Source organism: Micrasema longulum, unplaced genomic scaffold (assembly GCF_059751315.1).
Source record: "Micrasema longulum isolate JH-2025_06_02 unplaced genomic scaffold, ASM5975131v1 h1tg000274l, whole genome shotgun sequence".
NCBI lineage: Eukaryota > Metazoa > Arthropoda > Insecta > Trichoptera > Brachycentridae > Micrasema > Micrasema longulum.
Window position 1 is genome coordinate 1,790,359 of NW_028277478.1, and position 26,634 is coordinate 1,816,992.

Genomic DNA, 26,634 nt, shown 5'->3' on the forward strand with positions numbered 1-26,634 from the left:
ATTAACTGATAGAGTTGGATAGAGTAGATAAGGTAGAATAGGGTGGAAGGGTATGCAGGGAGAGTTTTAAAATTTATTGGAAATATTGAGAACAGGGGTGAAAAAATAATATTAAACACGAGTGTGGTATGAATATGCAATTTTTTTTTTAAAATCATAATACGTTTATTTAAAATATTATTTTATAAGTTAAACACTGATATAAAATAAAACATACTTATTTATTTACTAATTTATTTATTTATTTATTTTACAGAAACAAACCGTCGATAATGATATAATAATATAAAAAAGATACGGTTTAAAGACAGACCAGCGAAGTTTCTGAATAAAAATTATACATATTAAATTGTTGGACAACAAAAGGGTGTGTTTGTGTGTATTTGTTTGAGAGTAAAAGTAGAGTGTGTGTGTGGAAGTAAGTGTTCAGGTACGCGTAAGTGTGAGCATCATTAAATAGCAAGTAGGATCGTATCGCAGCCAGAAAGAATGAGTCTTAATTTATTTTTAAATAAATTAAGGGGCGTGTTAATTATACCAATTGATGAAAAAAAATCAATTATAGTTAGAATAAAGAGTATTGTGCATGGATTGTGTTACAGATTGGCAGATGGAATAAATACTTATTTCTTGTCACGCAAAAGGGGACTTTAAGAAAAATTTTGGAGAGTACGTTAAAAGAGTCTACTTTATTATTTAATAATTTATATAAATAGCATAATTCAGAGTTAGTGCGTCTATTTTCAAGGGTAAAAAATCCATTTTGTTTAGCAGATTGGCTGTAAGTGCAAAGCGTTTAACTGTTTTTATAATCTTCATTCAAGTTCATCGATCAGCATAGAACAAACTATGGCCTAAATTCTCCAATGACCCGCCTTTGTCGTATTGTTAACTCAAGACAGGATCTGGACTTTTTTGGTTTAAGTTTACAACGATTTAAACGAGCACTAAATAAATAGTCCAGATCTTGTCTCGATGTCCCTTATGTTTGTCAATGCTTCTTTCTTTTTTCTTTAAATGTTTTAAACTACTCTTTTATTGTAATATTTAAACCTTATAAATTGTAAACATGGACAATGTCCGTTAATAAATAAATAAATAAATAAATAAATAAATAATCTAGGTATTTTAAAAAATATCGTTGAACATTTTTAATTCTTTCTTTGTTTGTTATGTATTGTAGGCTCTACACAACGGAAGCAAACTCCAAGTTACTGCGCACAAATGTGTTGTATAAAGTTTTTAATGTGTTTGGTTTTTTAAAGGGTTCGGAAATTCTTAAAACGAAGCCTAGCATTATTTTCAACAATCGAATTTATGTGAGACGCAAACAGCAAACTATTATCAAGAATAACTCCTAAGTCTCTTATCATTAGACGAACCTGTAGAATTCATTCATTAGACGTACTTGTAGAAATTATAATGGACTCAGTATTGATGTAGACATTTTTAACTGCACGTTGCATTTGTACAGAAAATGTCTTCATGGGGTCGATTATTTGGGATAGATGCTGAATGTGCATCTTGAGTGGTTTATGTTATGCATATGTGCCGCATGTAATGAATATGTTTGTGTATGTTTTATATGTGCGTTCATGTGTGTGCGTGGATGGCTCGGAGTGTACATTCGGTATTTTTATTTATTACCTCCATGGAAAACGCAAATGTCAACAATTATTCTTTTTTCACTTAAAATTCTTATTTATTTATTTTTTTTGTCACATTTAATGTTTATATCTTTTTAATTTATGAAAACTTAATTGGTTTTTTTATGTTAAAAATTGTTGTTTTTAATACTTATTTTGTATGACTGTATGGGTTCTGAATAAAATAAAATATAAATAAATAAAAAATCTCGCTACATCATGATGTGGAATTATCTTTGATTGTATAATTGTTCGTATTTTTTTTGTAAACAGTTTATTACACATGTTTTAGACATAAGACCCATCTCCATAGAACTTACAGTCCTGTGTTAAGTTGGGACGAACAATTAGTTAACAAAGACTTACGAATATATCGCCACATATATTATATAGGATCAGAAATATAATAATAATTTAAAAAAATAAGTATATGGCAAACAGTAAACTCTAACATTCGGAAAATCATCTGAGAGTTTCCTTCTCAAATTCCTCCCACAAACGAAAATCCAGTCCTTTACTCCTCTCTTAAAGGTAATGAATAATTATACTAGTATAACACTTTAAGTTCCCTATCCCAACAGTTTTTGAATAAATATAATAAAGATACCAGTCTCGAAGATGTCTCAAAAGCGATTAAACCGATTACTGGTTATTCCAAATGAATGGATATACTTGTAAGTATCGTTTGCCTTTTATATGTATGTATAATATTTACAGAGTTCAATATTTTTTTTATTTTTTTTTTGCATCAGAATGTGCCTAGGCTTGAGAAAAATCACAATATTTTTTTGTTTTCTCACCGGGGATCAAACCTGGAACCTTACATTACACCACGAAGGCCACCATTTGGATAAAACATAAAAAATTCACGTATGTCCCTATTTAAAATCAGTTTCAAATTGCATGCACAGTTTATATCCGAGATCAAACAATTAATTTTTATTTTTGGTTATCAATAAATCCAATTTTTAATTGTTATTTTCAAACCAATTTCGCTTTCTTTCATAACTGGTTATAATTTAAAAGAAATTTGCCCTTAGCCAAAACATGTAATTAGACGTATGTCATAGGAAACGCATTTTCTAACTTTCAAAAAGTAGTTATGATTTGTTAGTTATCATTTCTTATTTACAAAACAACTCAAAAAACTAAGGAGTTTTATAATAATTATATCATTCAATGTATCTTTACTATTCGTTGTTAAATTGCATGGCATGTTGGTTTAATTGGTGTCCTGGCAAAGAGATGGGTACGTCTCGAAACCGGTATACACGGAAAAGTCAGTTAGTGGTTACATACAAACATTTAATTACATTTATTACTTCTTTGATTTTATGAACACACTTGATAAAGCATGCATACATCATACTTATGTTACGTCTTTACCAATATTTCAAATAAATGTAATTTTATCCGATAGCCTCTATGTATAAGATTTATTACCTCTATACTCCATATGTTTGTATTAGATTTAGGTAGGCACTGTTAAAATTATAAAATGGGACTATATTCATTTCTAAATTATGCTACTTTGAAAAGGGAGCACGTGGTGGCCCAGAAACCGATCGGTAATTCAATATATATTTTATTAATTGGTTAATAACCAACTGTTTTCTTAGTGTTAAATATTATTTCCTCTGTGATTTTATTTCTGTATTTTCTACGTATAGGTATAATTTTTTAGGTAAATATTATTTTTATTTTAAAAATGTTTAAATCATTTGGGTACTCTAGGATATAAATATTTAAATTACCCTTTAGTGTAAATGTAATAATATAAAATAATCAATTTTGAAATATATTCTGTTATCACTTTATTTGTGCTATTGTGTATGTAAAAAATATATAGGAGAAATACCTAAATTTGTATATTTACATAGGTACTTAGATATGTCAGTAGACATACAATTTTACAAAAATCAGTTTAAAATTATTTTATGCCAAATTAAACTTATTTAATTCCCAATATAAATCAATTTTTCATACATTCCTATCACAGAAATGTGTAGATATTTTTTTTTGTAAAAATTCGTGAATTAAGAACATTTTTATAAATAATTTTACTCATCCTACAAAGTTGATTTTTAGTCCATGTGTAGAGATTCTATATATCTATAAAACCTAATTTTTATTTTATTTGAAATCGTAATAGTTTTATTTTTAACATGAAAAACCCTCTCCTGAAAAATTTACATTTTGTAGATATGTCGCTTTGTTAAAACGGTCCTCAATTAAAGACCATAAATAAAAAAACTTAAATTTACGAAATATTATATAAACCTAAAATTACGAAATTTAGATAACTTTCAAGAAAATGAAGGAGAAAAAAAAGTTTAAAAAAATGGTTGCACTTAAAAATCTATAGTATGATAACAAGAGATAATAATAATACAAAGTACGTTCTGCAATAAACGATAGTAACATACACATGTGGTACTTACTGAGAACATAGTTAAAATATTTATTGTATTCTTTAGTAGCACTGAAATATTCCTCGATAAAATAAAACTCGATGTTCGCCCTACATGGCAATCTGATTAAAAAATAATTAAATCTAGTGCCACGACTCATCAATTACCTAAAAAAAAACTCTTTAAAACACGCTTAAAACCGGCATTAAAATATATCAAAGACTTATCGTTTTTTCAAAACACGATATTTTATCGTTTATCCATGTGTAGATTCCTTATTTTATTTTACTTTATTTTTATTTTATTTCATTGGAAATCCAACAGACATTTTTCAATTTATAAGATACAATTATATTATAAATACATATCATAAAGTCCATTTAGTGGTTTCCATATAATATTGTTATTGTAAATGTCGTCACATAAAATAACTAATCATACAAAACTTTTAATATCACTAAAAAATCTAAATGTAATAAATATTATTAAAAATATCTACTTTTGAATATTGGTCACACGGTTGAATACGGTTGAACATTTTAATATATAATACAACGTTATTTTATGTTAAGAGCTAATGATATATATAAATAATAAATTTAAAAAATAAATAAAGATTACCTTCAGGCTTCGTTGCAATTTTTGAAAACAAAGATTGAACGATTTGAGGCGAATCACATTAAATTACGTTTCTAGCGAATGTCGAGTTTAAAAAAAAAACCGTACCCAATTGCAACTGAGATACATATCCTTAATCTGTTATGTTAAATTATGTTACGTTAAATAAAATGTATAACCTCCTTTTTGAACTTGTAAATAAAAATTCAACTAGATACGTATAGGAACACAGGCAGCCGTGTATGTGTACATTGTACTTCCAAATGCTACACATATAAGAAATAGTACTAGAGTTAATGACTCAACATTAATACAACCAGATTATTCGTAATCTCTCTCCCACCGAAGATTTAATTTGCGAGCAAGAAGCCGGTCCTCAAACGCGCGTTCATTCGGCCACCACTTGTCGGTATAAAAGAGAACTGTGATCCGAAACGAGTATCACTTAAAAATCTGTAACAGTTGTGTTAAGAACTAGTGCAAAGTGCGCCTTAGCATCATTTAAAATGGCGTTTAATTTTAACGCCGCAAAGGCGTACGCCACCCTCATCGTATTAATGCAAGTCGGGGGAATTTTCTCTTCATCCTACAAGATCAGCCCTGACGCGGCGAACCAGGTGAAGAGTTCAAATCCAGTGGAATTCTCAGCGAGGTCCCTGGGAACGAATTGCGACTCTTCCTACAGCCCCACGTGTCTCAAACTTGACGTCGTCCATTTCGTGGAAAAACTGTCGGAGTCCGGGGATTACTCCCTCCTCCCCGGGCTGACCCTCGTCAACGAGCCGGGAAGCGAGAAGGCCAAGACCGCGGAAAAGGTCGCGGAACTTGCGAGGAGCTTCCCCAACGAGCCGGAGAAGCGACTGGACTCTTACTTGATGTACAAGATCGGGTCCTTCCTGGACACTCACTCCCTGAAGTTCAAGCTGCTGGATGACGACGCCAAGGACAGTCTGGATCTGGGGGCGGAAGGCGAGCTGGGGAGGTCCGCTTCGGAGGGAAGGCGTCGCGGAGGTGGCGGCGGCGGGGGCGGAGGCAAGAAGGGAGGAATGGGCGGACTTATCGCCATGATGATGATGATGAAAGGTACGCCAAAAATAATAATTTTTAAGTATATAAAAGTTAGAAAAAAATAAACATACCAGATTATATATTTTTAAATTAAGGGCAATATATATGTGTAGGACTAATACATAACTTTCTTTTAAAGTTATTGAAAACAAAATAATTTCAGATACAAAGTAACAATAGTTTTATAAACATCACAGATTGTTTTCTTAAATAACAATAAATTCAATTGTACCGAAGTGATAATTACTTCGAAAGCTAAAGCATTTTAATTTGTTACGGCTCCTGTATGGTAATACTTTAATTTCGTTAGAGTAATTAAAAATAATTAAGTGTTATTTTGATGGTCAAAATCTTGAAATGATATAAATTGCGTAAATTAAATAAAATTTATCAAAAAAAGTAAGATAAGTATATTTAACTAATGTTTCAAATTGTGTTACTTTTACACTTCGTGCCTTTGATATAACTGTAACAAAAATTATAACGTCGTGATTCCGATTAGTCTGACGATGTCAGCAATATTAAATTCAGTTTATCAATTTATCATTCCGAAAAAAAAACAGAATAAATTTCGGAACGTTTTATAAATCTGAATAAAAATCAAATTGCAAAAAGTCACTCAATTTGCAACTGAAAACAATCTTACAAAAAATTAAAAACCGTAATGTGCTAAAACGTAAATTTACCCTTGGATCTTAAATCCGGAGACCACATTATCACAAAACCACAAGCCAACCCGTAATTTAGTTGTAAGCTTCTTCTTTTCTATGTGACTTTTTATGCAAAATGTGTACCGTAAAAAAACGCGTAAATTCGATTAATCGTTTATTTCGTTATTATTGCGTTGAATTTTGCGTTTCTCTGTTCCAATCAAACTTTTCCGTCGATCAATAAACAAGCCAGTAAAAATTGTTTTCATTCGCTTTTTAGTTCATTAATTTCATTTTATAATCCTCTCATTTGCGGGTCAATTTTCTTATACCGTAATTTCATTTTTTGTCGAATCATAACCCATTTGCGAATGTCTAATTATTGAAAAAAGTAGAAGATGTACGTTTGATTCGATCTCGGAAGCATTCAATATGTTTGATTCGTTTTGAGTACGCGTAACACAAAATAAATTACCATGTTTTATTATAAATCAGTTTTTAGAAATTAATTGAAACACATTTTAATAGACAGTAATTTAAATGTTTCTCCATCTGATTTGACTGAACGAAAATATTTGTTAAGGAATTAATTTTTTTCACGCATCAAATTGTAATTGACTATAAAATATCTATGTACGATTTCAATTTAAAATTTCCACAATCAACCTAAAAAATAATAAAGAAAGGAAATTATATATACGCCGTTTTTTAAACATATTTTTTTAGCCTTGTATAGAATTAATCATTTTGTTTATACAAGATTTTTTTTAAAATCGAACAACTTTTCAGCACCGAAAATGTTTCAAAATTTTTTTTTAATTAAAAAATTATCTCATTGCATTTTGGTGGTCATTTGAAGTTTGCCGGCTGTTTGTCAAACGGATTTATCATTTAATATATTTGCACTTATGTACTAACATAATATTAATAACGTAAAACAAATATGTGTCTTTAGAATGACGTAATTAAATTTCATAAGCTAGGGGGTATACTTTACTAAAAACCTCATTTATCAAACAAGTACCTTTAACATTATTTTTACCTCTTAGAGTGCATCTACCAACTGCTGCATATCTTGATGATTTATTTCGTGAAGGTAATAAGATCAGTCTTACGTAAAAGTCTAACGTATCAGATTTTAAAAATCAACTTGTGAAAATTCGTTAGGTGTCAAGTCTGCTTAAGATAAAACATTTGTTTTTAATTGTTTTTTTTTAATGTAACATTTTTCTCCCATGACTTAAGTCTAAAGCGTAAGACTGGCGGACTTGTCCTCCTTGAGTCTTGTAGCCATCGAGTCGAAAAAGGTGTACAGGGTGGGGTCCTAATTCTTTTTTTTACAGAACTCTATTCTTCATCCGCCCTTACGTAGATTAAATAAAATAGAATCGGTTTGTGGTCCCGCGGCTTGTATCTAGGGCTTACGGCTCACAGGCCCGTGGTTCGAATCACACTCTACCTCAACTTGGTTCCTATTTTCTAATAATGAATTATTAACAACTCGTTGAAAATGGCCCTAAATATTTAATATTTCGGTAAATAGAAAGCAAATATTTTTTTGAAAAAAAAAAATAATAATAAAGATTAGATCTTTTAAACAAATATTTTATGTCAAGTATGCCAGGAATTGAACCCGAGACAAGCACGGTAAGCAAACATGTCAATTACCCTACGAAACGTCAATCTACTCGGTTTGGTTTTTCAGTGAGTCAAAAACATTAAAAAGTATTTTTTTATATAGAAAAATATTTTTCACCCCCAAGCCTAGGTCCATAAAGAGCCTGTCTACTGTGTGGAAGGCGTAAGGTTTGCATTATGCTTAATCTTCCCTTTCAAGGTCAGACCCGTAAAGTATTGGGCTATAAGGTAAAGGACAAGTTCTTTGATATCCTCAGGTTTAACCAGTGGTCCTCCGAGGATGAGGCTCCTTTTATGATGTTAAGCATCACATTTACATAGAATATGGATAGGTGTTTCCTCATCTGTACTGCAGAACCTACATCTAGAAGTTTCGGAAAGGTTTATTCTAGCAGTGCCTTTTAAGGGCTCTAGTGATAACCCTTACTTGATTTGGGTTAAGCTTTATTAGATCAAAAGCAAAACATTGCGAGTACCCTTTTATTAGTTCTTTTGCATGGTACTGACTAGGTACTTTTTTCTAGAGCATTACACTCTGCTTTCTGGCCCCTTACCTAAGTTTATTACAAAGACCACATTTATGCAACCCACAGTAAAGCTTATTGGGGCTGTCTCAGCTCTCTTATATTCACTCAATTTCCTTTTCAAGAATTTTTTACCTGAGAGTAGCCATGATTCGTCATATCTTCGTCACATTTCTGTGTGTGAAATATAACTAGAACTCTGGACGATTGTTTTCGACTCGATCCCTGATTTTACTTAAAAACCTTGAATAAGGAAACCGTGTGAAGATAAGTCCACCTCTTTGTATGTTGGTCAACGCATTTTTCTACCGCTCTAGAGGTCCTTGGTTTGATTCCTGACTTGGGGGACGTGAAATATTTGTTTCAAAAATGGTTAAAAACGCAATATTTTATTTTCTCATGACTGATACCTGAAGCGTGATCCTGACTGATCACCTTATCTGCATTATAAGACATGATAAAAATAATATGTCGAAAAATCTAAATAATGAATACGACAGGCGCCTCGGCAAAGTTTGTTAGACAGCCAACAGTAAAACTTGCGTCACGGGTTTGATTCACGCCAGTTGCAAGAAGAAAACCAAGAATTTTTTTCTCAATTAGGGTGGGTGTTATGGTGTAAAAAACACGTTAAAATACAGCTTATCCATCGCATTCCACACACCGTACATGAGGACAAAAGTCTCCTTGATTTGATTTGAAAAATTGCTCGTTGGCGAACGATAAAGGTTCCTAAAAGAGCTCTTTATAATCTGGTAGCCTTGGCATTTTCGTGCTGAAAGAAGTAAGCCGGAAGTGTATAATACGGACTTTATTGGATTGAGAAAAGAAGGAAGTGAATTCTTTACTCACAGGGAGTAAATTGATTTGACATGATCAAGTCGCCGCAATACTTTTTAAAAGCCTTGAAATTATTTTTGGAAGCCACCAGATCTGTTTATCCGACAGGACCTAAAACAGGGCCACGGATAATAACAAATGATAAAAATACAATTTATGTCATTTTTCAAGCATTATCAACTGATAAAACCCTCCGAGGTTTAGTTTCAAAATTAACATGTACAAAAACCCACCAAATTTAAAAAAAAATGTTTTCTGGTGAAAACCATTAATTAATTTCTCCAGATTTTATTTTTTGAAATATCATCGATTTAATCGAGGAATTGAAAATGGTTTCATGAGTATGTATCATGTCTAAAATATGAATAAGAACGACTTGAAAAGATTTATGATTAGTAACATTCATATTATTTTTTCTCAGTATGGCTTTAATACATTAAATTAATACTATTTACCGACTATGTCCTCTCTTTTCCACCTGCAGATAAGCTTCTTAAATAAAATCTTAGCGGGTTATTCCTTTGAAAAAAAAGGGGATTATTTTAGGGTTATTAACCGTAATAAGTGATTCGATTTTCCACGTGAAAAATTTACATGCAGTATTTTGTATTCATTTGACACGTTATATGCATGTTTATTAAGCAATTTTTTCCTACCTACCCAAACCGTTCAGTTTGAGAAAATAAGAAGTGTATGGACACATTCTAGATGTATTAGTACAGATTCTTATAATTTTACATTTTACAAAATTTGAAACAAAATCATCTAAAAATCTACACCATACTGTAAAGAGTGAAAGGGGGATATGAAGGAAAGAAGAAAAAGAATAGAAGAACTCAAACGTTTGGATTGTGATATTTTAATCTTGATTTAAACGCAAATAAAGATGGGGCTTCTCTGACATTAGTGAATAGATAATTCCACAATTGAGCAGCTACTACTGTAAAAGAGGGGGCAAAAAAATTAGAGCGGTTAGTTGTTATTGAAGGGGTGCTCTCGTTACTAAAACAAAAAAATAGTCTATGTTGTGATAGAGGTTGGAAGAGCTCTCTCAGATAAATGGGAGAAGTGGGATTATTCAAAATATTGTGAAGAATTGACAGAATGTAAATGTTTCTTTTATGCGTGATACTGAGTGTAGTTGCGTGCGGTATTTGATTTAAGGGTTGGAATTTTAAAGATGGAAAGACATGACAACTTATCAAGCAGTTCAGAATTAGCATCTGGGTAATATACATCTGCATAATCAAGGACTGGGAGAAGTAAACTCTGGACTAATGTTTCCTTAATCTTGATTAGCAAGAAATTTAGCAATCTTTTAAGTAATTGAAAACTGCCATAGAGTTTTCAACTAACTTCGTTAACCTGATCGTGCAATTCCAAATGCTTATGTATGGAAATACTTAAATTTTTGACGAAAGTCCAATAATACCCAAATTTTTAAGATTTCCATATTTAAATCATCTCTTCACGTTACAAAGAATAAATATACTGCATTATATAAAAATGAATAAATGCTGCCTACCTCATAGAAAGTATTTACTCTACCTAAATATACCTTCGCGGCCTCCGTGGTGTGATGGTTAAGACACTTGACTCACGCATGGAAGGTTCCGGGTTCGATTTTCGGAAAGAACACAAAATGTGATTTTTAGCAAGCCTAGTATTTCTGTTTTGTAATTCACCACTGTAATTAAGTCTCCTGGCTCTTGTCTTGGAAAAAAATATTTTTTTAAATACCCAGTGAGAATAAACAGTATCTAATTTGTTCGCTTATAATATAATTTTACATAATGGGAAATATCACATACTACGAAAACCGATAAAAATATATAAAATGGATTCAGAATAATAAATGGTATTTTCGAAATCAATATGGGTATTGTAGAGAAATGTTTTCATATTTAAATAAAAAATTTTTTTTAAAAATGTGTCGCTAGAAAAACGCGACATGTTTGGCCTTGATAGTTGTGCCTTCAAGATTCGTGACAATGTTCTAAACAAATTTGAATGGTCAGGAACAAATAAACATGAATCGTGACGTATAATGGGCGGGAATTAAAAAATACATTTTTTTATGCTACTAATAATAAGCAAAAAATTTTCTTCACTCGACATTATTGCATAGACTTTTATTACTTTGAAAATGTAAAAAAAAGTGATTTTTTCATATTCTGTTTCAACATATTTCACTAGTTTTCAAACAGAAAATATCGTATTATTTACTTTAATAAACGCCGATTTTCGGCTTTTAACTGAGATAAAATGGTATGAACAGTTTAAGCGTTGAACGTGTTCACTCTTAAACCTTTGTACCTACTTGCTCTGAAAATGGTTAAAATATTTCATTATAAATTAAATGACACACAAACTGGTGGTTAAAAAAATTGCTGGTTTAGCGTTTTGGTGGTCAGTGCATCGACCACGAAAATAACTCGTTTTTATCTTCCGTATACAGACTTGAACTACATTCACACACAGTAGTAATAATGTGAGAAAATATAGATAATGACGTATTATTATATGTGCGAGTAGAAAGGTACTTGCTCAACGGACTTGAGATGTGGTCTTAACTCTAATTTCCACAGAAAAAACTACTTTCTCTTTGAATGACGGCCGCTTCCAAATTGGACGTACTTGAAAGTTAAAAGATATTGTTAAAAATACATGGAAAGTTTATGGACCTTGCATTATTTTTTTGTTTTATTTTCTTGCACAAAAGAACACCATTAGGAGATTGATGCTTTTGATCAACTTTTTTTTATAAAATCGATTCAGTTTTCAGCTTGTTACAAATACAAGCATGTAATTAAAGATTCTAGTTTTATTTACAAAAATATCTAAAATATATACATTTTAGTTAAAACATATTGTTAAAAATAAAACAGAAATAGTTCATTAACTTTGATTTTTTTAAAACGTTTTTTATGTTACACAAAAAACTCACCATTCAAACATTGATTCTTCGGATCAACTTTAAAAAAAAAACAATGTGATTTTCTAAAGTATGTACAAGTACTATTTTATTTACGTAAATAGTTGGAATATAACTTTTTTGTTGGCATCTTTCAAATTTTAAACGTCTATGAAATGCAGTCGAGTAAAAAGATTTTTTTTTCTGCTTATCAGTAGCATAAAAAATATTTTTAAATTTGTAATTTTTAAATGCCGCAAAAACAGTCATTGCATTGGCCACGCCCCTAAAACGCCACAATTCATGTTAATTTTCGACTTTGTTTCCAACCGTTTAAATTTTTGTAGAACACCGTCATGAATTTTCACGTCACAATTATCAATGCCAAACATGTCGCGTTTTTCTAGTGACAACTTTTTTGATAATTTCTTTTTTAAAGTTCCATGTGAAAATATTTCTCTACCATATCCGTATTGATTTTTGAAAATACGATTTATTATTCTAGATCCATTTCATATATTTTTGTAACTGCTTAATTTATTCATTTTTAATATTTTTTTAGTCACTAAAAATTGACATTTGGGAACCGTATTGTCTTATAATTATTTCACTTTTTGCATTTTATCAGACTCGTTATTTTTTACAGACTCTTTTAAAATTAATTGTTTAGCTTTTATACAAAAAATTCTGTCACTTAAATGTGTCCATCATCATTCTCCTTTCCACACCCAATGGTGCACAGGCGCTGCATTGTTTAACCAAACACAGTGTTTCAATAATCTGTTACATGAAAGGAATGTGATCAGTTCTTCGTTTCATGAGCCAGTCCAGGAACAATGAGATATTGCAGTTTAAACAGTCTTAAAAATCAATATTTTACATCCATAGCAGGAATCAAACCCAGAACTTCGAGAATGGTAGGCAAAGACGAATTTATCTCCACTCGATTTCTTCTTTCAGGATTTTTGCCTCAAAGTGTCCACGTATAAAAAACACTCGTCCTGGGTCTGGTTCTATTTCACACTTATAACTGTATTATTTACCTACCTGAATATAATGTTCATTGTACTTCAAAACGTTGTTAACTAACTAGAAGTTTCAAAATGCCTTAAAAGGCGAAATAGACACATAATAAATAGATCAAAGGAACCAAAAAAAACATTATTTTTCATTTAGTTTTATTCGTTTATAATTTTTATGTCCATTTTCAACAAAGATTAAAAATTAAAATAATGTGACCTCACTGTGGTTATCCGTGTCGATGACACTTTACAATATATATTTTTATAAATATTTTTACACGTGAGAATAAACAAAAAAGACTTAATATACAGAGATAATTAACAAAATGTTTGGACCGTTTTATCCACTACGTAATTCAGTTTACATTTCATTTATGTACACCTATATTATTTATACTACAAAACGCACAATAAAAGAACAATAACTTTACATTGTGGAGCAGTTGATTTAATATTGGTTCGGGCGAATGAGACAATTCATTTTACTTTATCTTATTTCTAATTGTTTTTATAGACATTGGAAGTGGGTTATTAATTTAAATTGCAGGGTACTAAAAATCCCTTTTTCCGAAAGTGGTTTATGTATTAGTTGTGATATTTATTATATTGTATTATAATTTGTATCTAAAAAACGCAGTTTGTGCGTGAAAGGTTTAAAAATAAATAATGACATTTTAATTTTAACATTTACGTTAAATTAAATTACAATAATTAGCTGCGTAAATGTTTTCACTATTTTGTTACAAAACCACACCCATCTCATATGGTGAATGTATTTTTGTATCCAAATTGACCGTGTGCTCCAGATTTAAACCATTGTACTATAAAAAAACAACAGTCTTATTAAAACAGTAATCAGAAATAAAGGTGATTTATAATACTCTCTTCAATTAAAATAGTTAATATTACACCTTAAAGAAAGTAATAAAAGGTGTTACAATTTTAATAAAACACATTTACATTTGTGTTTACATGTTAAATTGTGCCATTTTAGTTTAGGATTAATGTTAATGTATCTTAAACGTTTTTTTAAGTCTTTTTTTAAGTTTTGAAATGTTTTTTTTATGTTATGTTCATGTTTTGCGTATATTGGCATAGGAACTGTTAAAAGGCTTTTTCGTTCATAATTATTCCCTTTCTCCACCTAACCGCAACGTATCTTGATCATTTTTGTTGCATCAAGTTATACTGATCAGAATTATGCATCAGATCCCAGTCTGGAGACTGTATAATATTCTAGTGTAAAGTCACAATTTTAAATAAATATTTCATATTAACCATTGAAGCGATCCTAAAGCTCACCACCCGGAGCCGCAGTCCAGAGGTAATATTCCAAACGCTTTTGCGAGCGTAAAAACCACTTTTATTTGGCGTGTTTTGCATGTTAATACACCTAATAAAAGTGTTTTCTACGGCCGCGCATAGCACCTCTGGGGGACTCTCGGTCAGCTGAGCACAGATGAAAATTATTAAAAAAAGAATAAAAGCTCTATGCATTGACAGAGGCCAACAGGTCGTTACTACCGCTTTAAGATTCCATCAAAACCTTTGTTTTTTTATTCAACAATAAAATATGTACAAAATTTACGAACAAGTTACAAAAATAGAAGTATACAAAAATAATGGCTTAAGACTATAGTATCACAGAATTTTCCACTAGATAAAATTAATACGTAAAAACATGTTAACTGTGACTAGAATAGGGAAATATTACTAGTTTTTAAACATTTTTCAAGTAATAAAGGTCTCTGAAATACTGTCCAGTAAAAAAAATTTTTTTTTGCTACATGTTAGTAGCATAAAAAATATTTTTAATTTTGCAATTTTGAATTCCCGCAAAAACGATCATTGCATTGGCCACGCCCCTAATTCATCTCGATTCATGATTATTTTCAATTTTGTTCCTGACCGTTCAAATTTTTTTAGAACGTCGTCACGAATCTTCACTACCAATGCTAAACATGTCCCGTTTTTCTAGTGACATTAAAAAAAACGTATCTTTTAAAGGTATATATGACAACATTTCTCCGCAATATTCATATTAATTTTGGAAATACAATTAATTATTCCAAATCCATTTCATACATTTTTATCTGTATTCGCAGTATGTGATATTTTTCTATTGTATTTGACAGTGAAGGAATACAGTGCTAGTTCTTAATTGAGACCGAGGCTATCAATTTATTTATTTAAATATACAAAATAGCACAATTGACCATTGAAACAGTATAAAATAAATCATTAAGGTACAACACCTAGTCCATAAAAACCATAACTTCCCAGATTTAGCTTTGAAAAGTTTGTCTATGTATTTATTTATTTATTTTACGGGACAAGAGTCTTTTATAATATAAAATATAACATTATAATGAGTTTTGTTGTACAAAAATAAAAAACAATATTTAAACATGGATTTATAAAAAGAAAAATGAAAATAACCAGAAATATACATGTTTGTACTCGTATGTTAGCATGCAAAAGATATAAAAAAGTCGGTAAATTATAAACATAAAATGAGTAAACAATAAATCATTATTATAAGTAGTTTTTGCAAATTAATCGTTAATCGTTACTATAGAACATCATAAAATATTTATAAAGAGATGATTTGAATTTACAGAGACTCTAGTTAAAATTGTCGATATGAAAGGTACATTCATTTCCTAGTCTGTGTATACGCGGTATGGGTGAGTGACAAAGATAGTCGATTTGAGAAGGGTGACAATAATAAAGAGTATTTTGTATAGTTCGACGTGTTGGCATTGTGATATGGAGATGACACTTCATACAAATCCGAGCTAAAAAGTCATCCTCATAGGAAAGGAAATGACCAGCGGAGGGAACAAGTATCGTCGCGTCATTTCATGTCGACTTTGACAAGCAAAACAAGTAGTACAGTAAAAAGCACGGACCTTTTACATCGGTCTACTGTAAGTTCGATTCAGTATATCGCTCCCTTCCGCATACGCGTCACCTTTGTTTATTGTTTCACTATCCGTCCGACTAACTAAGCAGGACAGAGACAGGAGATAGCTCACGACTAATAAATACTGGTAACATATTAATAAAACATTTAAAATTAGAAAAGCTATTTTAAAGAAGAATTGCTTAAAATTCAAATATTTCTTACCAACGAAAGGTTAAACCATCGCTTTTTCTACATTTTAGTAATTGCGAGGAGACAAAAGTTCAAAAGTACCCGGAGAACGCTCGCAACCGACTTAAGTCCGTTCTATTCAACATATGCTAATTGGCCGCAGGTTGATGGACCATATTTCGAACGCTTATGTTTACTCAGTTATATACCTTAATACCTATTGGTAGGTTAATATTTATTTAATCCAGGAGTTCGCAACAATTTAATTTGGAATTAATGATTTTATATAAAAATGTTCATTCTGTTATCGTCCTGCGGTCCTCCAGAGTAGTGAATTCGGGTAAAATTGGGTAAATATTAAAGAAATCACAAAAATCTAATAGGATTTATCATAAACTTGGTTGTTGAAAATTGTCATATGGTTGAGCCTTTTGGCATTTGTGCAAAAAAAATGCTATGATAATTATAAAGTGTATAATGAACGATGCAAAAAAGGATTTAAAAAAACTCAATTTTTGTTTTCAATCATTTTACTTAAAATAATATATAATTAATAAAATATAATTCATTTAAACCGTTTGTAAAATAATCATTGCCATTGCTTTCGTTTTCTTTATTCAAATATTATCGTCTATTTCATAAAGTAACCTCACTCTCCCATGACTAAAATGTAACAAATTTGCATTCTTCTATCACAAAAAAGATTCATTAAAATGCAGACGGTTTTAATTAGTTAGAAACACCACCTTGAAATAAGATTCGCTTCTTTAACATTTATGCATCTTCGGTTCGTTGACTTAGAAAGTGTTCTCATATTTATTTAATAAAAATAATGTGCGGTCTAGTTCAAAATAATTGGCAGTTATTGGGGTCGTTAAAAAGTCGTTACTTTGATTACCACTGTATTATTTATTTTGAAAGTGGTCTTTTTTCGTCTGCGTCCGGGCGGATGAAGAAAACAGTTTTTTATGTGAAATAGAACCAGAACCCGGACTAGTATTTTCGACTCGATAAATTCACTTTACAAATTTAAATACTACGCAAAAAAAAAATTTGCACACAAAATGCCTTTTTGAAATACACATTTTTCGTAATTTATTGCAGCAGAAAGGGAAAATAATTTTGAAAAGAAAATAAAGAAATCTAGGCGTTTACAGACTTATGACCTATTATTAGCTGGTTTGAGCGATGACTTTACACACTGTGTAACATCCACTATTCTGTCAGTGTTTCAACATCCACATTTCCTCAACTCTTCCATAATTCCTTCCCTAGACTTCCATATCCCCTTCTTAAAAAAGATTTCCATCTCTGTTGCAATCAACTTCAATGTTAATAACTCCCTAGGAAGTGAAATCCAGCCTTGACTGCAATTATTTGACATGCTTTAAATAATGTTGATTTATCCAACATGTCTACCTAAATCATATCATTACCATATCTACTGTTATAACGAGTAATTTCTGAGATTGCTTATGTTAATTTCATGTTTTTAAAACTTTGATGTCAATCCATAAGGGCCTTTGTTAATTTAAAAAAGATGATCGTGCCGATTATCAATTCGATAATAAGCGATATTTAAAAAGGTTTATCTTAATTATTTGCAAATATTTTTGAACGTAGGTTTTGAGCAATATATTATAATCAAAGTACGCTATTGATTGGCATCAATTCTAGATGGGTTTTAAACTAATATGTCCTAACTTTTAAACTAAATATCTGGGTAAAATTGCCGTGGTAGTAATGTGGACTTACAAATCCGGCGCAGCCCTAACATCGGAGATTGTGCTTATGCCATTGCCGACCCCTCCGCATGGAACCAAATTGTCTTCACCCTTGCGAATCATCGACAACCCCAGTCAGTTCAGGTCTCAACTGAAATTTCGGTTCTTAAGATAATTGTACCCTGAATTTTAAATTTAAAAAATTTAATAAGCAAAGTTAGCTTAGTTAAAACGTAAGTTTACGCATGAAATACAATCTCAAGCGCAGTTGATGTGATTTTTCACAAAAATGGCACTATATAAATCATCCAAAAAATACTACATTAAAGATCCGAGATTCAAATCTTACTTTTTGAAAACTAGATTCCCATTTACCGACACAATTTACGTATTTACGACGTTTAAGAAATGATTAACATATTACAACAGAGATGCAGAACATTTCAGAGAAAGTGATATAGAAGTCTAGGCATCTACAGGGCTTATGACCTGTCAATGGCTGGTTTAAGTGGCCACTTTACACACTGTGTAACATTCACCATTTTGCCTATATTTGAACATCTATTTTCTTTCAATTCTTTCATTTGTTGATGTTTGTAAGTAAAAGAGCTGAAACCTTTATTTATGCGGATGAGATTCATCTAATTGAATTATTTCTCCTACATACTAGGCAACGCCTGTAAACCAGCTATTGACAGGTCATAGGCCCTGTAGATGCCTAGACTTCTATATTACTTTATCTCACATGTTCTTCATCTCTGTTATAATATGTAAATGTAAACAGCTCCCCAGGGAGTCGAATCCAGTCTTTGTCTACAAAAATTTGGACAAACTTAAAATATTGTTTAGGAAATGGTCTGAAAATTTGAATATTATGCTAAATAATCATTACTTAAATATGTCATTAAAACAATATGATAGTGTATTAATTAGTCTATTTGTATTTTTTACAAACACTTTCATTGTTAAATAATAATAAAAAGATAACAGAATGAGTAGAATATTTTTTTTTTCACTGTAGTTTTCAGGGATGTCAGGCGTACGCTACGCCTCCATTCCTCGCGATGCTGGGTCAATTTAAGGGTAGCGTTTGATTAGAAACCCGATAACTTATTTTTATGATCTTATTGATGACCCGTGTTCACAAGTATCTATCTTGTTTAAAAAATATTTCTACTGGTTCCATTATAAAGATCCCATAGTTAAAAGGAACTGTGCTCCCCGTGGGAATCGTAAGCTTTCTAGCATTGTTGACATGTAAGGTAATCATTTTTTACTTTGAGCTATAAATGTATGATTACAGCGTACTTCAAAATGTCTTCTTTGAATAAATTTGCAGCATTTGTGGTGTAATGGCTAACTCGCCTTACACACAGAGGGTTCAGGCTTCAATTCCCGGTGAAATCGCAATAACAAAATGAGATAAATTTCAAGCCTGTGGTGCTTTTACAAATCTTTTCGCGGGGGTTGGGAAGAAAGAAATTAGGAGATCTTGGTTTTTTGCGTACGACTACACTTTGCATCATATATGACCAAACTGATGATTTAACGTCAAATAATGTAAAGAGCTATTATTGTTATCAAAAACATTTTTCACTTTGTGGTATGACATTTTACACTTATTTGTTTATACATTTGTATAAACCACTTTTTTTTTTTAATTACACTTCGACCGGTTTCGAGGTTACTACCTCATCGTCAGGAATTTAACTAACTTATAATTACACGCGTTGCTATTTATATAATATTTTTTTATTTTTATTTATTTAATAATAAAAAAAGTGGTTTATACAAATTTATAAATAAATAAGTGTAAAATGTAAAGAGCTGTTTAAAAAACGAAAGAAGACCAATACGGTTTGGTCAATTCAACCTAATTAAGTGTTTTGGGTAATGTTTAAAGTCGCAGTAATGTTTCAAATGAAAATCACTATGTTTAATTACTCGTTTTTATATTTATTTGACGTTAAATCATCAGTGAGGCCTTATATGAAGTAAAGTGTAAACATATGCAAAATATAAAAATCTCCAAAATAATCACTATCTAGAGGGTAGAGAAGATTCAAAATACTACCCGTGGTGTTTTTTACTGTAATACACCCCTTCAATGGGACCTCCTGGCCTGTTGTGGTAGGTACATAAAAATACAAAAATTAAAAAGTTCAGAAATGTGAACAGATTAAAGTTATTGATGTAACATTTTGATTCAACACTTGTCAAACATTTCTTTGACTGACACCTGAAGCGTAAGACTGATCACCTCACCTTCATGTAACATATTCTCAATATATCTTGCGTTTCGTGTACCAACGCAGTGTCATATGCACCATCTGGTGCGGATAGGGTCATAATGATCATAAAAAATTTCTTCAATATGTTAACGCTGTTAACATTGTTAAACATTTCGGACTAACAAGGGTTGTTCTTTAAGACTTACTGAAATATGCATAACCGAAGAAAAAATAATTTTTTTAATAGAAGTGAACAAATTGACCAAAATCTACAGGGGTCTAACCTTTTGTATGCTATTTTCAGAATATGTAAATGAAATGTATAATATAAATACTCTAGAATTGATTGATTGCGTCTGTCCCTTAAACTCGCGCACACGAATTTGAACTTTATTATCGTGGTATTAACGCTAAATCAGGAAAATTTTCGTTAGTTAAAATCGTGCCTGTGTAACAGTCGGCCACAGCTGGCTTTGATCTATTAAATGACTTATTCTCTTCTTTTGAATTTTAATGGCTTACTTTTCAATATTTTAATATTAAATAATATAGAAGTATTTTTTTTATTTTATTATAATATTACGTACCTAGCTGCTTTAAACCATTAAACTGTATTTCTTTCATATGTTTGTATTTTGTTTATCTTTTTTTTTTTTTTAATATCTTACACAAACTTTTATCTCTCTTACAGCTTCTTTATATTTTTCTATCCCTACTGTATTTCTAAACACTGTTCTGTATTTTCATTCTTTTTTATGTATTTTTTATTTTGTTTTTATACTCGTGTTTTGCATAAGCCTTATGGACGTGAAATATTAATAAAAATATAAATGATTTTTTACAGTCTACATTACGTGATCGGTTAAACAACCCGTAAAGCAATGCAGGCTGCAATTGTCAAATAAATAAGTCAATTTTAAAACACTATACATATAAGGCTTCGAGCTTACCCATGCCAATCCATCTTCATCCCACACCGTTTTAATGGCGATAAGATCTACGAAAAACCGGAAGATATATTCCTAAAGAATTCCAAGTTGTGTGACGAATTGACTAATCTACACATTCTTGACATTGTCCTTAACCTTCAATTTTATGTGGAGCTACAATAAACATAAACAAATACATATAAATAAATACATTATTAAGTTAATGTTACTTACCATGTAATTGAGGACGAAAAATTTGATTTTGACGTAGCAATAATTCAATTTCACCATATTATGACTGGCGATAGTTTATCTCTCGCAACAGAGACATCTATGGGCCAATGTCTTAACTTTAATTCAAATTAAAGGCTTAATTAGCTTTGTAAAGTAAAATCAAAATTGTTATTCCACTAGCTTTTTTCTTCTTAAAATTAAACGTAATCAGCACAAAAAATTAAATTCCTTAATTTAGCGCAATATATTTAAAAATATTTTTTTTAGTGAACATCTTTCTGGAAAATTGTAGAACATTTTTTTATTATTACATAATTATAGCGTTGAGAATTAAAAGCTTTGATGCACAAACGCAAGATGGCGAAAAATAATTACATTTTATAATCATTGATTTTTTTCGCTATGCCTATGATGCTTAAGGTACTACATAAGTTGAAAAAGGTTTTGCAGTAAAATGACGCTTCAAATATTTTGTCAATCTTGTCGATAATCAAATTCATGATTTTACAACTTGCAAATATCCGCATTAACGATTTTACTATAACATAAAAGAAACGATTTATTTTATTTGATTTATTATATATACGGCCTAAGCTGATTAAAACATTTACATGAATAAACATAAATATAATAAACTGAATAAAAAGAACATAAAACTATTTAGCAAAGACAAATAAAAGCAATACAATATTGGGATACAATATATTACTAAAAATGAAAGACATAAGACTTCGAGCTAAACCATACCAATCCAACTTCATCCCTCACTGTTTAAGTCGCGAAGAGATCTACAAAAAGCTTAAAGATCTATCCCAAACAATTCTAAGTCGTGTGACGAATTAAACTAGTCTACACATTCTGGACATTGGGGCACAAAAACAAAAGTTGCTCTTAGAAGATTTTATAAATAGCAGATTTTGACTTCTGGTGACACTATTGGGAACATGAAAAGAAATTGATTGCAACAGAGATGGGATATCACTTAAAGCATTAAGAATTTTGAAAATGCATATAAGGTCCATCTCAGTTCTACGTTTCTCCAATGGAGACAGATTAAGAGATTGCTATATTTCAAAATAGGAATAATTACCCCTTTGTAATCCGAGCAACCATGCCACTTTTCTTAGAAAACAGTGTTGGACAGACTCGATATGGTCAATATGAGTTCAGTATAATGGCGACCGGGGGCCTTATGTTTGACTTATTTATAGCGTGTTACGTAATTCGACGAGTGACAGCATTCTTGAACCACCCATACGAATGCAGTCCATTGAAAACCAATAGTGCCCCAAAGCACTCGACATTGACAATCGAATGCGACATCTAAACTTCAGCTGTCAGACTTCCTTTTTTGTGAAATGCTCGGCATTCATGTTTGAATGACGAGTAGGTATTTTTGTTGACACTGATCAATGTTATAATGATGACGTATCAACAAATGTGCAACAAATACAAGTGTGCCTATTTTCAATCCATTATCAAATGAAGTTTCCTTTGAAGCATGATTTTAAAATTATTTTTTCGCTCATCAATGTCAAAATACGTATTTAAGATATGTATTATACAATATGTTTTTAAAATCCATTAAATGAATATAAAATATTTCTAATAACATGTAGATGTGTGTTATGTCAAAGGAAAATAATATTTATCAATGTTGCAGTGTCTCAGTAAAAAAAATAAAATAATAATAATATTCCATACACAAAATATTTAACGGAAGAAGTCTAACAAGAAACAATAAAGGTTTACGTGTGGCAGGAGAGCCATAGATAAATACGGATTTGTTAGTATTGCCACTTTCCTGTTCGTCTTTGTTATTAAATTGTCGAAGGGTTGTCAAGAATAGCATTATGACAAAGCAATCGAGATGACCAATCAACTTTTGTCGAGTGGGTGACAAAATGTCACACCTTTCCAGCAAAGGGCTCCAAATAGGAGAAGCGTATTCTAGATGGGGTCGAACTAGCAAGTAATTTAGTTACGTTAAATAATGAATATTTTCTGTGTCCAGGCAGTTAATAATAATCAGTAATCATCCTCGTCCGACGTTTGCGATTAATTCTCACCATTTGATTTGGTCTTCTTTTTTTTCATCCAGATATTTATAATATCAACTTTCTTTTCTTCGTTTCCCAGGAACCCTCGCCTCCATCGCTCTCGGCGGTCTGGCTCTGTTGGCTGGCAAGGCCCTGATGACCTCTCTCCTCGCGCTGATGCTGTCAGGAGTCATCGCCCTCAAGTCCCTCGTCTCCGGAGGGGAGAAACACTCCACCTACGAGATCGTAGCCAAGCCAGTCTACACGCAGAGCCACAGCCACTCCTCGGGGCATGAAGACTACCATGGAGGAGAGCATTATGGCCACGGGTATGGAAGGTCCATCGACATCCAACTTCCGGAGCACTTAGCTAAGAAGGAACCATAATTTTCTATGATTCCCTTACAAATTAGTTTAAGGAAAAATAATCCGGCCGAATTTAGTTTTTAAATCGGCTTCGGAACGATTTTCAAATTACTGTAATAATTTATTTATTAACTTATTTACAAAAACCATAAAATTTTTGGATTCTGTTTTGTTTGTTATTTTTCTATTTTTATTATTTTTATTGTTTTTTATTGTTTTTTGTTGTTTTTTCCTTTTTTAATTTTTTGTTGTTTTTATTTTTGTTTTTTTACGTTATTTCTGTTGAATTTCTGTTTTTTTAATATTTTTATGTTGTTTATTTAGTTATTTTTGTCTGGTTTGATTGAATATACAAATGGAATCCATATGTTTTTTTCTTTATTCCCAATTGATTTATGTTTTTTAAAACTAACTTTAGCACCCATAATAAATTAAAAGTATTTGGTTGTATATTATTTATTTACTAACAATAAAAATTTGCGTATTCACATGTTTAAGAGAAACAAAAAAAACAATAAACAGTACACTTGTTTGCATTTTTTTACATTTGTTATGAAAAAATCAGTGTTTTTTCATTTTTTAAATTTTTTTAAACTAACCCTAAAAATGTTCAAAAATATTTTTATGTACTATCGTATTATTAGCGCAGCGTTTAGATTTTTCGTAATTTTGATTTTACTCCGCAATGACGTCACAAGTTCTAGTCGTAATAGTAATTGGTGAGTTGACTCTATCATTGCTTGATTTGGAAAAAAATGTGACGTAGTAAAGTTTAATTTCAATCATTTTTATTTTTTTTTCATACATTTTCGAAATACTTCGCCGTACGATTAAATGTTTTAATTTTTACTGCGTGTGAAAAAACATCTAAGTATCAAATTTCCAGTAGCACTGAACTTCTTACAATTTGCCTTTCAACTAGATAATACTCTTAACAGATTTTGAAATTACTGGTTACAAAAGAAATATTTACTCGTAAATACGATCCGAACCATTTTATAACCGGTTGTGTCATATTTAGTGTTTTAAGTCTAGCCAACAAAAGATCGAAATCCACAGAGTTGAAAGCGCTACTGAAGTCGAGTAATGTTATCAAGGTTATCATTTTGTTATTCATTGCGTATCTAATGTCATCTGTAACCTTGATTAAAGCGGTAGTTGTACTATGGCCCGCACGAAAACCTGATTGATTGGGATCAAGAAGATTATTTGACAACAGATAACTATTTAGCTGAAATACATGTAGGTAATACATGTAGGTAAGTCAACAATACTTTTGAGTTTGTCCAAATTTTTGTATACAAAGACTGGATTCAACTGCCTGAGGAGCTGTTAATATCAACATATTACAACAGAGATGAAGAACATGTTAGAGAAGGTAATATAGAAGTCAAGGCACCTAAATTGGGGCTTATGACCTGTCATTGGCTGGTTTAAAAAATTTCAGGCGTAACCTAGTGTGTGGGCGAAATAATTCAATTAGATGAATCTCACCCGCATAAATAAAGGTTTTAGCTCTTTTACTTTTTTTAACGGGTTTTTAAAATTGTAAATAAATAAAAAAATAAAAAAACAAATGCCATGACTTTAATTGTGTTTTTGAAAAGTTTTTTTCTCTCCCAATACATTATGATTAATGATAAATTTATTTTTTCTTGGTCAGAAAGTTACGATTGCATTTGTCAATTTTATTTCGTATTTTGTTAACTAAAGTACAGATAAAATAAGCTCGTCTTTGGATTTTCCATTTAGTTACCAATAAACTTCTAACCACCATAGAAAACAATTATCAAACCACAAAATCGTGAATATATTTTTCAATGTACTGCTACTGAAGACGTTTTATAGTAAGAATAATGAATATTGTAGCTATGGGTTTCACCAAATTTGGTTATAAATATTTTTAAACAAAAGTTGGAGATAAAATAAAATAATAAAATAAATAAAACAACTTTGTTTTTAACCACTAATTTTTATTTTTCACCGACCGGTTTCAAAGCAAACAAGCTTTTTTGTCCTTCTTTGTACTTGATTTATTGGGTCCACGTGTAGTATTTAGTGAAGATGATAGAAATAAAATAAAAAGGAATCAATTCATTAGTTACGTAAACCTTGACAAAGAAGCTTGTTTGCTTTGAAACCGGTCGGTGAAAAATAAAAATTAGTGGTTAAAAACAAAGTTGTTTTATTTATTTTATTATAATGAATAACCACAAAGTTAGTGCTTCAAATATAAACTTTATAAAAGTTGGAGACTTTTACAAGACTTAGTCAAAGAAAGACAAAATTGTAAGTGAAGTAAAAAATACATTTCTCTTGGAATTTTTAGGCGTAATCAGAAAAATGAGGTAGCTCGTTGGTTTTTTAAAATATTTTTTTTATTTATTAATAGACAGTTAAACTAAGCAATTTTTTTTTCGTTTCTTATTATCAGAGCTATGATTTTTAAAGTTTAGTAATTCAGAAATTACTCAGCGTGTGACGTCTTAAGTTCTCTTCGTCTCTTCTCTTGCCAATTAGTCCGTTGACGTACTGTAATCCGGAAACCTTTTACAACTCTCTTATCATTTGTTGATTCATATGAACTAATGACGTCTTTCAAAGTTGTTCGTTTTTATAAAAACATTTTTTATTATTTCTTTCTTACATTTTCTAAAAACTTCACAGTAAAATTTAATGTTAT

The 26,634-nt window shown here is 30.8% G+C and overlaps 1 protein-coding gene across 1 annotated transcript; it reads left to right on the forward strand.

Annotated features, from left to right (window-relative positions):
* Positions 1 to 5,106: 5,106 nt before the first annotated feature.
* Positions 5,107 to 24,316, forward strand: LOC148282980 (uncharacterized). Its single transcript, XM_088224238.1, has 2 exons — positions 5,107 to 5,758; positions 23,686 to 24,316. Exons 1-2 carry the CDS (start codon positions 5,182 to 5,184, stop codon positions 23,970 to 23,972), a joined length of 864 nt encoding a protein of 287 aa, XP_088080364.1. The 5' UTR covers positions 5,107 to 5,181; the 3' UTR covers positions 23,973 to 24,316.
* The last annotated feature ends 2,318 nt before the right edge of the window (positions 24,317 to 26,634 follow it).

What these genes read in the sequence shown, in the direction of transcription:
- LOC148282980 (XM_088224238.1), top strand. Translation starts at nt 5,182, where the DNA reads ATGGCGTTTAATTTTAACGCCGCAAAGGCGTACGCCACCCTCATCGTA. An exon ending in CATGATGATGATGATGAAAG is followed by an intron (nt 5,759 to 23,685) that starts GTACGCCAAAAA and finishes TTCGTTTCCCAG; the next exon opens with GAACCCTCGCCTCCATCGCT.